Below are 15,780 nucleotides of genomic sequence, written 5' to 3'. Positions count from 1 at the left end.
TGCGTCATTCGGCTCTGCACCCTTTCTTGCCGTCAGACCTCCCAGATGGCGCTAGCATACTCAGCACTCCACCGTTGCTTTGTTTGTGACAGTATTTACATATGGCTTGTTTTTGTTACTGTAGAAAGTAATCGCTTCGTGAAACAGGGGGTATGCTTGACAAACAGGTTCACGTAAGGCAACGTCGCTTACGCCAATCGGCCAGCGCCGCATAAAACAACTTCAAAGCGTCGGACTGGTGTGCAGCTAAAGCAAGCGTAGTTCGCCCAGTACCAACAGCAGTGCGCATCGGTACTTCTATGTTTACGTGTATTTTCGTAACTTTTGCTGTTTACCGCACCATTCTTACTGCTGTAAAATGGATATGCATTACATTTATGCGCAAATAGCTCGTTGGGCAAGCTTATAAGCTCTACCGAATTTGCGTTTGCTTTTGCCGGCCTCCGCCTATCGCAAAGCAGTCTGGTATGACATCGTAGGCTCTGTTGCGGGAAATGAGCTAGTGAGTCGCATGGCCATTCCCTTTTTTCCGAATTATGTACCTTATTTGAGCGAAGTCTACGCTAAACGCGGTGCCAGTGTGATTCTAACAAGGCAATATTTTGATGAACCAAACTTGTGTTTTCTCTTCATGGCTCCTTTATAAATCCTACAATCAATCAGTTTATTCGCAAGTACCTTGGCGCCTGTCTTGTTCAGAAAGTTTACCATCATTATTCCCACCTCTAGAATGACTTCGTTAACCCTCTTGCGAATATTATCTGTTTTTATCCGCGAGATAAAACAAATATCGCGCAACGCCATCGCATAATTTGTCATTCCTCCTCCGGACGTTACAAGATACGACGCACGAACATTCCGTATTGAACAGAAATCAAAATGCATACCGCGATTCAACACTAGCGACATTCCTTTCCCTATACTGTTAAGAAGGGACCCGCCATTTGAACTTTGGGGCTTTGAAGTAGTAGAGTCTCTGGTTCCCACTTTAACGGCCTCCGTTTCGAGTTCCCAGAGTTTTACATGTTTTTTTAGGTCGAGTGATTTTTATGTGAAATGTTTTTTAAAAAATATTAGCAGCCATATTTTCTGAAATTAAGTGTTTCGGTATGGTTTAGGTTGCTCTAGCGCAGTGTGCAAAATATCAGCTATTTTTTTTCTGCTTTTCTCGCGCAGGAAGGGCAGGTTTTGTGTTTCTAACAAAACATAACGTCGCTCCCCTAACTGACCGTTCGCTCTTTATGATCATGATCAGTTTCGAACAGTGATAGCCATTATTTTATGGTTAGGCTTCACATGAGCTGGCACTTATCTGTTAAGTACTTTTTGGCTGCTTTTCATTTTTTGATGAACTGCTCACCGGCGAAACGCCAGACAGTTACCGGCCTCTATCTCCCCTTCCCTCACTCCCAACAACCACTTCCTCCTCCTCCTCCTGCTCACCAAGCAGCCAAATCCCCTCCTCAACATGCCTGTAGCCTTGAGTGTACTAAGGAAAAAAATTCACGCCATATCCACGGAATGAATGATGATAAGTGGGGCGAAGCTCGAGAGGGGGAGATCATCGGTAACCGTAACTCTCCCGTGAAAGTTCGCCCATTACATCATTAAGAAAGACGTAAGACTGTGTGCGTACATTGTACAAATCAACTTTTATTTTCCGAGTCAATGCTCCCAGGCCCAGACCTGGTGAAAGACCCCGCGCCATCGAGGACTACCCCGCACCTCTACCACAATTTGTCACGCGTAGGATGGGACACAACGGTAAAGAAAGAACTTTTATTTAGGGCGAACTTGTGCCCGAACAAGACGAGAGGAAACGAGCAAAGGTCCTTGCGCCTCGTTCGATCTCCGAGAACGACTGCCTGCGTTCGTGGCATGATCTCTTGCGTAATCTCCCCCTCGCAGTGCACGTGCGCTCGCGCCTCCGTTGGCGAACACAGACAAGCTCGCGCTCCGGGAGCCGAGTTTGCGCTGCCGGTTGCAGCCGGTTCTTGCGCGTGCAACGCGGCCCACTTTGCGACATCTCCGAAAGCATGCGGCGGTCACGTACCACGAGACACAAGGGATGGACAGACCCATGACTTAAGGAGCTTCACCCCTAATAGACAATGTTGACGCGATGCACGTAATTCGTGTCACAGCAATGGTTCATCATTAGTTTTTCGCCCGTCCCGGCCTGTTGACGTGTTTCTGTATTGCGTAGAATGATGAGGCGGATACTGAATAAAGGTTTGAAACGATTATTTCAGTAGAGGCGTTACCACACCACCCTGCCACCTCTCGTTTTTTTAGATGCGAAGCATCTCTTGCTCTCGGCTCCATCGTCCGTCCTCCGTCCGTCTGTCCGTCCATCCGCACCTCTCCCCCTACACTATATAAAAAGAAATAGTTAGCGGCGCCCGGTCGATCCCATGACTCCATGGCCGCAACTACAGGTACGCGGCGCTCTTCCCACTGCGCTACAAAACAGAGACAGGAGCAAGTGCTACGAACGCGCCTTATGTCCTTGAATCATTCAAACTACGTCAAGAATCTATTGATACAACGAAGGCACGCGAAGCTGAACGTCAACGGAAACGAGGAACTGAAAACTCTAGAGGAGGATGTTGAATTTCCCGAGGAAAAGCTGTGGCGGGAAGCGCCACGCGCCTTGCAGCTCAACCAGAGAAGAGGACGAAGAGGGCGGGCAGAGGGGTAGGAGCGTGAGCACGCAATAAAGAAAGGCGAGAACCACGATGTGTTCGATCAGGTAACGCCGGTGTCGGTCTCTTCGCTGTCTCTACATTTCTCTACATTTCTCTGTCCCTACATGGGGGTTCACACTACGTTCCCGTTCGTGCTCCGATAAATGAAACAACATGACGGCAACGCAAGGAACCTACACGGAACCCCTATGATGCTTCGCATCCTCCTCATGGTTCCCCACGGGAAGACGGTGTAATTTTCTTCTGCCCGTTTAATCGGGTCGCTTTTGCATTCAGGAGTCAATACTCTCGTACACAAACACTCGCGCCGCCCGCAGATGGCGCACCTTCAACCGGTACTTGGAACTCTACAGCGCACTAAACCCAAACGCAGCCACTACCCCGAATATCGGAACGTGGCGTCCGGACTAGCCGGAATGGAAGCGCATCTGCTGAAGACCGATCTGATCGAACGGTAGTAATGCGGGATACTCACTTCGGGCCTGCTAACATCAATAAATAAGCTACGCTTAAGAGTACCGTTACTTCGTGCACCCGGAAGCATCTGGGGGCCATTTTGTTTCTCTCTCCCAACGAAACCACCGCCGGTTGTGACGGGCAGAGTGTGACCGGCCGCTCTAGCGTCCGCGCAGCAGAGAGAGAGAGAGAGAGAGAGAGAGAGAGAGAGAGAGAGAGAGAGAGAGAGAGAGAGAGAGAGAGAGAGAGAGAGAGAGAGAGAGAGAGAGAGAGAGAGAGAGAGAGAGAGGGTGCCAGAAACATAATGGCTGCGCCCATATGTAAACAAATATCACGCGGTGCCGACTGACCATGAAAATCCTGGCGGCACATGACAATGAGAGAAAAGATTGCCGATACTCTATAAGCCTTTATTTAGTGACGCTAGGGAATGCTACGGGGGTCACCTCCTGTCTTTCTTTCGTTGGCACAAGCGCTAGAATTCTGCCGCATTATTCAGCGTATAACTACGCAGTCATTCCTCAGCCAAACCACCAAACCCTGCGCGATGCATATGCGTTTGATGTTTTGAATTCCCGGTCTCCGCGGCCTTCCTCGATCACAACTTAGAATAACGGCGCGCGTCCGCGCAGGACCAGATGCGGTACCGGCTCAAGCCCAAGGACGACTACCCGCTCATTTGGAGCGAGGTAATCCGCAAGCTCCACCTTCTGCAGAACGAGGTCAAATTCGAGGACTTCCTGGTGAACGACACATCTCTGGGAGAGGTGTTCATCGGGTTTGCGCGAGAGCGGAAGATGGTGGACTTCGGCGAAAACCAGGTCCGCTACTACGAGAAGGACGCGCCGCCCACCGTTAACGTCCAGGTCGCCTAGCAGCGGCGGGCGAGGGAACGCACTGGCCGGTGTTCACGCGCTGTGCTGTCAACAGTGCGGGAATAGATCGGCCGGGGCAATGACATTGATTAGTTATTTACACTAGGTGGTTTGTTTTTGGTACTGTGTATGTACTGCGTACTGTGGCTGCATTGCGGCAATGTTGCAAAATGTACATTGTATAGTGCATAGTGTAGACGTCAGTGTACCTAGCATTATATAGTAAAGATGGCTGGCCACCAAGACGCTTCTTTACACTGGCTTGCTGTGATTTATCACATGTTTAGTATTATGTTCATATTTACGTTAATTTATACGTTTTAACTAAGGTCTAATCTTTGTATCTCCCGTTTGTATCAAACGAACTTTTAATTTACATTTGAGAGCGTACATTTTCTATCTGCCCCGAAGCACCTAGGCTTGTATTTTGTTCGCATGATTGTTTCACTTTGCCTAATTTGTATTTTTTCTAGACTCAATACTTAATTGTTTGTAATGAGTTACTTCCCTGCGTCGACGGTGTTAAAAGTGCGTACAGGTCCTTAGCATTCGCGGAATGATGCTAACGATGTGAACTACGGCATTCGATAAATACCAATAAACGAAGGGCTGTGTACGCGTTAACTTTTGTGTTCCGCTGCATTGTGCTGTGCGTAAATTAGTTCCTTGCGCGCCATTTGATCACTAATTCGCTCGACGGTCTGTTAAAGGCGCTCCGCTGCGCAGAAGCCAGCAAAAGGATATCGGCCGGTTCCTAGTGGGACGATCGGACATAGCCGCCGACCTGGGATAGCTACGTCCAAACCATCCTTCGTGCGTACAAGGCGAGAGACAGGCCCAAGCCAAGCCAAGTACACGCTACGCTGATGGTGGCGTCAAGTACACGCGCGGAGAGAGCGACGACCGGGCGGGGCCCAGAGATATAAATTTTTATTAAACTGTCACGTGCGTAACAAGGTTTTTCCCCTCTCTGAAAATAAATTTTGAGAAAAAAGTGCCCTCCCACTCTGTGAAGAAGGATGACCTGCGAAGTTGGACGCCGTCCCCGAAATGCACGAAACACTTGTAATTTGTGAAGGAAAGTTTGACGCGGAGAGTTAAAGTTTGACGCGGAGAGAGAAAGTTTGACAGCTTTCTCAGAAACTGCGAAGTTTCTGAGAAAGCTGTATAGCTTTCCTTTGTAGCCGTATGGCTGCATTTAGGTGGATGTCAAACTTTCCTTCACAGAAACTTCTCCACCTTGGGGATTTCCCCTAAATCTGGTCGATTAACACTATTGTAATTTGTGAATGCCCAATTAGCCCTTCGCCCAATGAAACTGAAGGAATTTGTATTTATTCTAGCGGACAAACATGGAGCTGTTTCCCTCCCGCGTCGTACGCATCTTACTGTCTGTGTAAGACACCAACTCAATCTGCTCGACCACTGAGGACATCGGACAGTTCGCACTGGGGCGGCGGCCTAACCGTTTTAACCTCCTGGCAGCACAACGGACCCGTCATCACTGATTGTATTAAAACTAAATCTCTGTGCACGCCCCCCCCCCCCTTCCCTCTACTCCCAACTCGTGCCTGGTAAACATGGAACCAGTTATGTGCGAAAGCTTAGAGGTGAGAGGCACCAGCAAACCAGCAAAAATGTCGCTCTGAAAGCCCTTCAAATGTCGATGTTGCTGTTGATTCGGAAGAGATTCCCAGCTACTCGGCGAGCAGGAACTTGCGGTGGAAACGGCGGCGGCAGCGGCTTTCTGTTGTTTTCGCACCCATTCGCCCTTGTGTTCCGGCAGACGCTCCTTCGATTTCCGCTGTTCTTCCTCCGAGCGAACGACACGCGTCTGTCCATAGGGAGTTAAAACCTGGAAGGACTCGAGCTTTATTCTAGTGGACGAACCTGTGGCTGTCCGTTTCCGTGCCGTGTCGTAGGCATCTCACTGTCTGTGTAACACATCAACCCAGACCCAAGCTACTCGGCCATTGGGAACAGCTGAAAGGTCGCAGAGCCGCGAAACTTCCAGATTTAAATTTCCCGCCTGCACAACGCGCATGTAATCGGAAGCGTCATGAAGACTAGCTGTGCATACAGACCACCTGCTTCCACCCCCACCAGTGGACGCTTGCACCGGCAACCGGTGAAGGGTGCGTGCTTAGACGTGAAATACACGGGCGAAAATGTCGCGCGGAAAGCCTTTCATGCTGGAAAAAAATTAAGGGGTTTGCGCCGGGGTTAAAAGCAGGCAAGTTGTTTTGGTAACGTCGCATAATGGCGCTAACGCCGTTATCAGCGCGGATTGCGCAGCTTGTGAAAGAGGCATCGGTGGTGGCCAGGGGAATAACAGTTGTGAAACCGACGTCACCGGTGGCGCGATGTCACCGGTGGCGAGGAGGAGCGGCGCAGGGGCGCCGCGTAAATCGGCTTCACCGAAATGAAAACTGGGGGGGGGGGGCGATCGACATATACTGCTTCGCAACAAAAAGGCGATTAAGAACGCAGATGTGAGAAAACCGACCCATTCACCTTCAAACTAAACGATATAATGCCGCGAACCATGCATTGTTTGTATGCTTGTCTTCCCAGTGTTTCAAGCAAATTATCCTTTCTTTTCATTTGAATGCCGCACGGGCTATATTATTATGATATGGAGAGTGTTTGGCCCTGACGTCCCTAGCCTAGACTAACCTTCTTTGATCTCAGTGTTCTCGTAATTTGACGTCTCGAGAAATAATCACGTCGAATGATAAATAATCCCAGGGCAGCGGCCGTCGTATTCGATTCGCCGACACTCGCCTGCGCACGTCATTTTGCTGACTGCTGCTTCGCGGCCTGGGTATTCTTTGAGTTGTGAGGGGAGCACATGTTCGCTCCAATAAACTTGCTTTTTGATCAAGACAACTGCTTTGTCTTTGGATTCGTGACGTCTGGAGGTGCGGGGTACGCACCCTTTGGGCTCCCTACACACTCTAGAAGCCGACAAGCCAGCCCAAGCCACGCAAGCCGCCGTCTGAAAAGTTGACCGGCTGAGTTTGGTCTCCTACCAAAAAGAAGTGAGAGAAAGACCACCTCAACCGACAACATAATGCAAGAAGCCACTCCTTACATCGTCCTGCAACAACCCCGGGAACCAGCATCGTTCGGTGGATCTTCCGGTGAAGATTGAGGACTGGTTGAAAAAAGTGGAGCGCCTTCATATCTTTAACATGTGGGATGACTTAGAAACTTTCCTCCATATTTTCTTCTATTTAGAAGATGCAGCTCGAACGTAGTTCGAGAACCATCAAAGCTCCCTGAAAGGCTGGACTTTCGTCAAAAGCGAGTTCCTTGAAAAATTCGCCACCGTCGTGCGAAAAAAACGAGCCGCACTTTTGCTGGAAACGCGCACGCAACACCCCAACGAAATGGTTGTAATCTTTGTTGATGAGATGAAGAGATTGTTTTGCTGTACAGACCCGGAGAGAGAGAGAGAGAGAGAGAGAGAGAGAGATAAAATATGTTAAAGGAGCGTTGTGGCTGCGGCAAAGTCTGGCGGTGACAGTAGCAGCTCTGTCCGAGTGAGGCTTGCACTCACAGGTCAGAGCTATCCAGAGCTCCCTCCCACTGCTTCTCAGATGTGATTGAAGGGAAGGGGTCAAGAGTGCAGCCCCGCGGTGACTGAAGAAAATAAACTAAGGTTTTTGATGTGAGGAGTAATTCAAGAGCTTTTTGCCTGCACTGGGACTCCTTGCCTGCACTGGGAACATGCACTGGGAACTTCTACGCCATTGGAAGCGCCCCGTGTGCCACAAGCTGTGTCCCACGCAGAAGCTGTCAGTAGACCCCGCCCAGCTCCAACTCGTCGTCAGGAGGCCCCGCTATACCACCGTACACTGTCGCCCGTCCGTCCCCGTGTTGTCCAAAACCAGACGCACAGGAAGACGGACATATGGCGAACCCCAGATAACCGTCTGCTGTGCTACCACTGCGTAGAGGCCGACGTCATCTGCTGTCGATGCCTCTACAAGAGGCTCGGTTTGCGAGGGTTCTCCGTCGGCGCACCCCGGCCCCTCGCGCAGTACTTGGATCAAAGAATACCTGACCAACACCAACCGAGGTCCAACGCGCTTCAGCCGTTCGCCGTCGCCTTACCCCTATCGATTGCCAAACCGTCGAAGAAACGCAGTCCTCGTAGGGGAAACTAAAAACAGCAACTTCTGGAGGTGAAGCTTGCTCAGTGGCGAAAAAACGGAAACACTCCAATGACGCAAGGACGCAGCGAATACGATTCACGACATGCCTTGAGACCGAAGACCCGATCTAGCCCTGACGACGGCAGCCACACGACGCGACGCGTACCCGACAAGACCGAGCCGGCCGCTGAGAAGACGGCGACAACGACGGCTCATAATGCCTAACCGTCAACAGGCACAAGCCGCGATCGACGCCCCGACGTATCTGCAACTGCAGGAAGGCGGCGTCCGACGTTCAGTTGTCCATCGACGGCTTTGACGTAGTAGACCGCATAGACAGGGTAGAAGACTACTCAGTAATGAGCGGATTGGATCATTCACGTCTAAGCTGAAGAAAGTTACGACCAGATGGGATGGTCCGAACATACACACAGCAGGAGGCCATCTCGTAACGCCAGGTGGAACGTGCACATCGCGCACCACCATAGACAGAACCCCGCACTCTGCCGCGTTCTTCATTCGTCATTTTACCGAACTTCTCCCGAATACCTCAGCCACGTTTCACACTGTTTTGGGCTCCTGGCCACGCTGGAATGTGTGGAAACAACCTAGCAAATACGCTAACGAGTACGTCTCCCGGGTCCGCCCATGTCCTGGCCAACCCTGTACCACCCGCCGACGCTTCATACTCGGCGCTTCCTGCCGTTATCAAGTGCACGCCCAACGCCTATCACGCACCCTGTACCCACCCCCCAGTTCCCGTCTAACTCGTGAGGCTGCGTGCCTCATTCGACAGGCTCAAACCTCTTCACTCCCCTCCTATCACATTCTTCACCGTATCTACCGGCGCCCTGGCCATCCTTCCTGTCCCACTTGTTCTTCCTTCCGATCCATACTTCATTCTTATTAGAACTTCACCCCACATTCTCTTGTGCCATCCCTTGTCTCCATCACCTCCTGGGAGCTCTGGCTGTCTCCCCCGCCAACTGTAAACATTCAGGCTGTTCAGGAAGCTCTCTATGAACGTTGGCACCGGATCCGCACGGAAATTCCGCAGTACTACGTGGGCCCGGTGAATTGAACACTCAAATTAGGATCTGGACTTAGGTTCTGCGGCAAATAAGTTTATTCTCTCTCTCTCTCTCTCCCACGACATAATTCTCAGAATGGGCTTTTTGACTTACAACGGTGCAATAAACGCCAGAGCCGAACCCCGAACACCATGCTGCTGTAAGGATTGCCGAAGATCACGTCACCCTGCCACCCCGCGCAAGCTTGATGATCACCGTATAGTGGGAAGATGCCGCCCCTGACGTCGACGCCATCGTAGAGAGTGACGAAAGTTTGTTTTTCGACTGCTGTGTCTACGTCGCAAAAGGGATTGCGCTGCTTAAGCAACGCAAATCCCCCGTTTGTTGACTAATTTCACCGAGGAGTACCAGCATCTAAACAAGGGCGCTGCAATTGTGTTCCTCGAGGAAACGCAAGAAGCAAGTGACGTGATAGCGGTCCCCGACTTTGATTCCCCTCCCGAAGATGCCTTCAAGTTCCGGCATCCCTTCAACGTTAACCCGGTGCTACCGCAAGCAAAATGGAAGAAATTATCGGCTTTGCTGCGTCGCTACATCGAGTGTCTTTCGTCGAACTCAAAATTACTGTTAAATAAAGAGGACGAAGTGCGCCACGAGCGCACCCAGCGGGAGCTCGCTCCACGAGCGCGGCTCTCGCGTCTGTCGGTCGTAGCCATCTTGTATAGCCGGACGTCTGGTCTTCTCGTTCCCTTTCGCTACACAATTCTCTGGGCAAGGGTTCTGGGACCAGTTCGAGTCAAGCATCCATTCGAACGCGACTTTGCCACGCATCGAGAAGTTTAAGTACCTTCTCTCGTACTTGACCGGTCCCGCCAAGGACGCGATCGAGGGCATCAGGCTGGCCGACGACAATTACGACTTCGCCGTCAAAATCATTACCAACAGATTTGGGCGGAAAGACTAACTAGTAAACGACCACCTGGACAAATTGCTCGCCTTGGAGCTGGTGCAGAATTCGGCCGACACCGTCAAATTGCGGGTCCTCTACGACACGGTCACGTTTCGCGTAAACGCGTTGGAGGGCCTGGGCGTTTCCCCGGACCAGTACTCCGTCATGCTCCATCGCGTACTGCTGCGGACCTTGCCGCACGACCTGGGCCTCTTGTACCGGCAAAGGCTGAAGGAGGCGCAGCAGGACGCATTCGAGGTGTCCGCGTCCCCTTCCGCCAGATCCAAGGAAATCAAGGTGATCCCGAACTTTCTCCGCGTCCAGGTGGAGATTCGAGAGGAGAGCGCCTCCGATCGTTCTTTCACGTCAACGCACAGGAGAGGGGTCAGTCGTCGCCCCCGCGTGTCGTTCTTCCAAAGGCAATGACTCTGAGCGCCCAATGTCCCTCTGCGGGGCGGCCCAGGTGTCAACTTTGCAACGCTCAGGACCACGTCCTCGCCCACTGCACATCGGCGGTATCACCCGAGGAGAAGCGAAAGCGACTGCAGGCAAACAGATGCTGTTTCAGGTGCGGAAAGCACAACCATTTCGCCAGACACTGCAGAACAGCCAACACTCTTGTCTGCAGCCACTGTTCCCGTCGCCACCTCAAGTCACTGTGCGACATCCAGCTCCCTGCGGAAGGGTTTGGGCCCACCAGTCCAGAGTCGGAGCAAAGTCGCAGCAAAAAGGCAGCAATCAATAATGCCAGCGCGGTGACATCCGTGTCAACCAGCGGTGCAGTACCCATGTCGGTGCTTCTCCAGACAGGCCGTGCATGGGCCCTCGGCAAGAGTTACCAGCTGCTCGTTCGCTTTTTGTTGGACACCGGGAGCCAGCGAACGTTCATTCGACGCGACGTGTCCCAAGCACTTTGTTGTCCGGTCAACGGTGTCGAACGTCTAACGCTTTCTACGTTCGGAGGCACTCGCCCGAGAGCACCTGTTACGTGCAACAGAGTTTCTTTGACACTTAAAAGTCAGCACGATGGCCAGAACATCACAGTCGAGGCCCTGGAAGTCCCCAGCATCTGCACCCTCACAAGCCCGCCCGTCAGCAATCGCCGATCAGGGTCAAGTTGCTGCGGATGCCCGAATTGCGCCCACGTTTCGAGAGAACCAGGTCAGCGTGTTGATCGGTTCAGACGCGTATTGGAAGGTGGCAACAGTAAACGTTTCGAGAATTTTCCCTACTCTGATGGCCGTGGAGACGGTTCTGGGCTGGACCGTTCAAGGTACTCAACTCGACAGCTCAAGCCTTTCGACCGCTCACTCGAGCGCACTCTTCCTTTCCCTTGGAGAATCGTCCACGGAAGACACCACCGTAGACAATGATCGATCGTCCATGTGCCGCCTGGAAGTCAGCGAAACTCGGTGCACAACGGAAAACTCCACGTTCAACGACCCGGCCGTCCAACCGTTCGAACTGCAGGATCTCAAAGAAAACCACCGGGATCAGGTGTTGCTCCGCAACGAAGAGCCAAGAAGCAACGTCGCCAACCATCCGTCCTTCCAAAAGGTGAAACTTGATTTTAAAACGAAGAGATGTGACCCCTTCATCGTGAAAGTGCTCGGCACGCAGTTGAAGGGCTCAGACAGCCTTGTTCTGAGGGAGGACAATATCACCACGTTTGTGTCGGAAACGCCTGTGGCAAAGAGCAAAGCTATGCCCGCTGTTCCAAGCGCACTCCTGGCTAAGCAAAGGGAACACGTGCCTGCAGCAGAAACTCTGCCTTCTAGAACTCTTGTTGACTCGCAGCGAGCTGCGCATACTGTGACAGCACCGTCAAGCCGCCAAGGGGTATCGTCTGTGGCACCGCCCGATATGGGAATACCTCCTGCTGCTTCGATTGACTCACGAGGTGACAGAACAGCCGCCAGCCAAGCTCGAAGTAGAGGACGTCGTGTTTCTAGAAGACAAGCCGATGCCTGCCGTCTAACAACTCGACCACCATCGTCACCGGTTTTTCGGTCGCGACGGAGTTGTGCGACCATGCTCCTTCCGCCAGTGGATTTCCGTCCGCCTGTCATCGGGACTTAAGATACGGCAACAGGGTCCGCAGATGTTATTGTGCAACAAGTCCCTGCTCAACTTGGGGGCCGCGGGAGTGTGTTAAATAATAAGGACGAAGTGCGCCACGAGCGCAGCCAGCGGGAGCTCGCTCCACGAGCGCGGCTCTCGCGGCTGTCGGTCGTAGCCATCTTGTATAGCCGGACGTCTGGTCTCCTCGTTCCCTTTCGCTACAATTACGCCGAACACCTCCAGCGAAGCACCGAATTACAACCGAAGATGGAGCCCGACCTACCAAACAGTCATCGTACCGCATGCCTTCACACGGGAACCCATCCAGGCACAAGTCTAAAACATGCTAAGCGAGGAAATCGTACAGCCATCAAAACACCCTCGGGCTGCGCCGGTCGTACTCGTGAAGACAAAAAATTGGCTCCAATGCAGGCTGTGAAGGTAGTTGGAAAGTAAAGCTGTAAACGACACCCACAGCAATTGCCCATGCGACGTCACTTGAATTCACATACGTGGCTCTGCAAAGCGTGAAACCAGAGATTCTGCCAGCCTTTACCTGGGATTCGAGGGGGCGGCGTCCCGAACGCAGCAGCGTCGGCAACAGCCGGGCTAGAGCGGCGGCGTCTGCCGCTCTAGCCCGGCCATGTGTCGGCACAAAGAAAACGGCGAGGAGCGTCTTTCGAAGAGTAAGAGGAGGGCGGTACGCGCCGCTATTGCGTCGTTTCTCTCACTACCTCCCGCTCACTCTTGTTTCATATGTCGCCTCCGAAAAGCGCCCTCCCACTCCGCAGCCGCTGAATCAAAACCAACGTCTAGACAGTTCTAGTTTCACGTACGTAGAAGCTCCACGTACGTAGAACTTTCACGGGTGACAAGTGGGTCTAACGGGCGTACGCGAGATTCGAATTTTTCAGTTGCGGTGTTCACGTTGCTTACGTACGTAGAGTTGACCAACATGGCGGTGCCCTGCCCTCCCGCTTCGCAGCAAAAACAGTTTCGTCACTTATTCCTTGGTGCGATATCCTGTACTAAGCGTTATCCTGTTGATTTCGCCTTCAATTTGCCCTTTTTTTAACCACACCTAAAGTTTAAATCATCAAACAACTTTTGTTTTTAAGATAGGAGAGCGATTTTTTAGCTGTTAAGCCTCACGAAGTAGCCTTTGTCATCTCTATAACAACGGGCTCGCGAGGTCGCGAGCAGTATCTGTTTCTGCTAGTAGGTGGCGTAGGAGTAACGCCCGGCTATGCGCGGAAGCGCGTGCGTCTAAAGGCCCTACGCGAGGAGTGCGTCGCGTGCATGTAACTAAAAATTGGCCGCGTATCTGCTCCTTTCGTTGCAAATGTCGTAAAAGACGATTGTCTTTGTAGACATTTGCCGAGGAAATGTCCCCGTTTGCTTTCCCGCTCACCTCTCGTGCTGTTCCTGTACCGTCGCGCTCATTCCAAGGTAAACACACTAAAGGTTTGCGCAAGGCGATTTGAATTTACCGCGTTCCACTGCTACAGGCGGGGTTCCTCGATGCCAGCGCTGCAGTACGGCGGAGACGCGCGGGAATGGAGGTGGCCGACTAGAAGTTTTATAGAGCCGCGTGGCCGTGCTCCACGTGCGTTCCAAGCAGAACGCGGAACCTAGCTAGTGGAACCTTTCGTTGCTGTTGCAGCGTGATTTTTTATATGCCGCCAGGAGGCGGCGGTTTTCTGTAGTAGATGTAGAATATCATTTGCTATCGAAAAACCAAGCATCCATGATTTTTTAATAAAGGTACACTGTAAATATCTCTTGTGTACTAATTTCCTGTCTTATATTTGCGTAATGTCTTGTTCTTGATCAACAAAGTTGACAAGTATGAACATATAAACCGGGCTTAGACGTTTACATGTCTGTGAGTATACAAGACTATTGCGCAATATTAATTTTACTTTGGCCGAGTGGCTGAATCGAGTCACAGACAGACAGACGGACAGACAGACAGACATACAGACAGACCGAAATTTCTGGGTTTAAGTAGCCCAAGAAAGACGTCTTTAAAAGGGTTTCAAAATACATGCACGTGGGCTACCTATACGTTCAAGTTTGCGTACGTGAAGTCTGTACGCACGTGAAACTGAAGCTGTCTTCTGTCTCCCCGTCTCCACGTGTGGCGAAGGCGAGCAATCGAGATACGGGATAAAGCCGAAAAGTTGGGGGGGAAATGAACTATCCGTTTTTGCACGTGCTGCTGTTTGTAATTTGTTTTTCGTATCCAAAGAGTGGTACGTGATGCAGGTATTACACTGCGGGCGTGCCAATCTACAAAGATTGCACCGTGTTTTTGCCGTGTTTTTATGGGGTTCCACATGGGAGCGAACGAGTCGGACAAATCTGTTTCGTCGTGTCCGCTCCGGTGGACTTTCTTTGGTGCACTTATTTTTGTGCCAAGTAGTAAGCCGTTTCCTTTTTCTGCGAGATGTAAGCGACTCTTTTTTGCGCACAGTGTGTCAGGTTCGTTTGGGTGCAGCACTGCCCGAATTGGTTGTTTCCTGTTGTGTTTATGGTGGTGGAATCCATGGCTACCTACGTGAAGTTGTTGATGCCACAAGGTTTATTTTTGCCCGCTTCACCTTGGAATATTTATCTCATGTGCCGAGGAAGAAATCGTATAAGGATCTCGTGGATACGGTTTTGCCGATCCCACTTTACAGGTCCCTATACCGTGTGAGGCCGGGACAAGATGTTCTTCGGCGTGTGAAAAGAATGCCAGCTCATGGCTATGTTAAATCGTTTTTCTTTAAATTGCATTTCGGTGTACTACCTGTAAAAACCTGGATGATTGAGAAAGGTTTATTTGTTCTTTGGGGCCCTGATTGCTTCCCATGCAAAAACCCAGAGACTATCGAACACGTGTTCATAGATTGTTTGAACGGGGTCATCCTATGGGACGTGTTACAGCGTACCTTAGAGAAAGATTTTCCTGTGGATAGTCATGGAATTCTGTTTTTAGGCATAGAAAATGAAGGGGGTGTTCCATACGACTTCATAATGTTACTGGCCCTACACGGTATATGGAAGGCTCGCATGGCCCGTCGGTACAATGATGTCGATGCGAGGCCAGGGAGGGAATATTTTTGTGAAAATGTTGAAAGCCGGGCCTAGTGTTGAAAGCCGAGCTGTTGAAAATGTCGAAAGCCGAGCATAGTCCACCCGAGTGGCTGACTATGCTGGAGAGTGTGGCGAGACTACCGCCTTTTTAAACCTGACACACTAGCAAGGTGTATGTTAGTGCCTTTTCACGTGGTGTCATTTTGTTGATGCTTTGCATGTATGCCGTGACACAAACCAGGCAATAATAAAAACATTGGCCTAGCTTAGTCGCTAAGATGATCGACGGGCTGTCGCTTCGTTTCTCCTCGGTCCTAAGTTCGATCCCAGGGGGTGCCAGTAGTGGGTTTTTTTGTTTTTTTGTGGCGCACGTCAGAATGAAATCCTTGGCTGGTAGACGTAAAAGGCTTTTGTTTAAAAGACGGCCCATTAAGGTTCTGCGTTGGCTACCGGCGACTG

General features: G+C 51.2%; 1 protein-coding gene across 4 annotated transcripts in view; it reads left to right on the top strand.

The window, feature by feature from the left end:
* The window catches only part of LOC144174997 (phospholipid-transporting ATPase ABCA3-like), a 107,505-nt gene extending 102,620 nt beyond the window's left edge, over positions 1-4,885 (top strand). For all 4 annotated transcript variants that reach the window (XM_077704006.1, XM_077704007.1, XM_077704004.1 and 1 more), the window contains one exon: positions 3,797-4,885. In XM_077704006.1, the coding sequence (XP_077560132.1) occupies positions 3,797-4,039 (243 nt within the window). In that variant the 3' untranslated portion in view covers positions 4,040-4,885. The remainder of the gene's footprint in view (positions 1-3,796) is intronic.
* The last annotated feature ends 10,895 nt before the right edge of the window (positions 4,886-15,780 follow it).

Source organism: Haemaphysalis longicornis, unplaced genomic scaffold (genome assembly GCF_048455015.1).
Source record: "Haemaphysalis longicornis isolate Haplotype H1 unplaced genomic scaffold, Haemaphysalis longicornis Haplotype H1 scaffold_3, whole genome shotgun sequence".
NCBI classification, from domain to species: domain Eukaryota; kingdom Metazoa; phylum Arthropoda; class Arachnida; order Ixodida; family Ixodidae; genus Haemaphysalis; species Haemaphysalis longicornis.
Note: the sequence above shows the minus strand (reverse complement) of the source record. Positions and strands in the feature narration are given on the sequence as shown.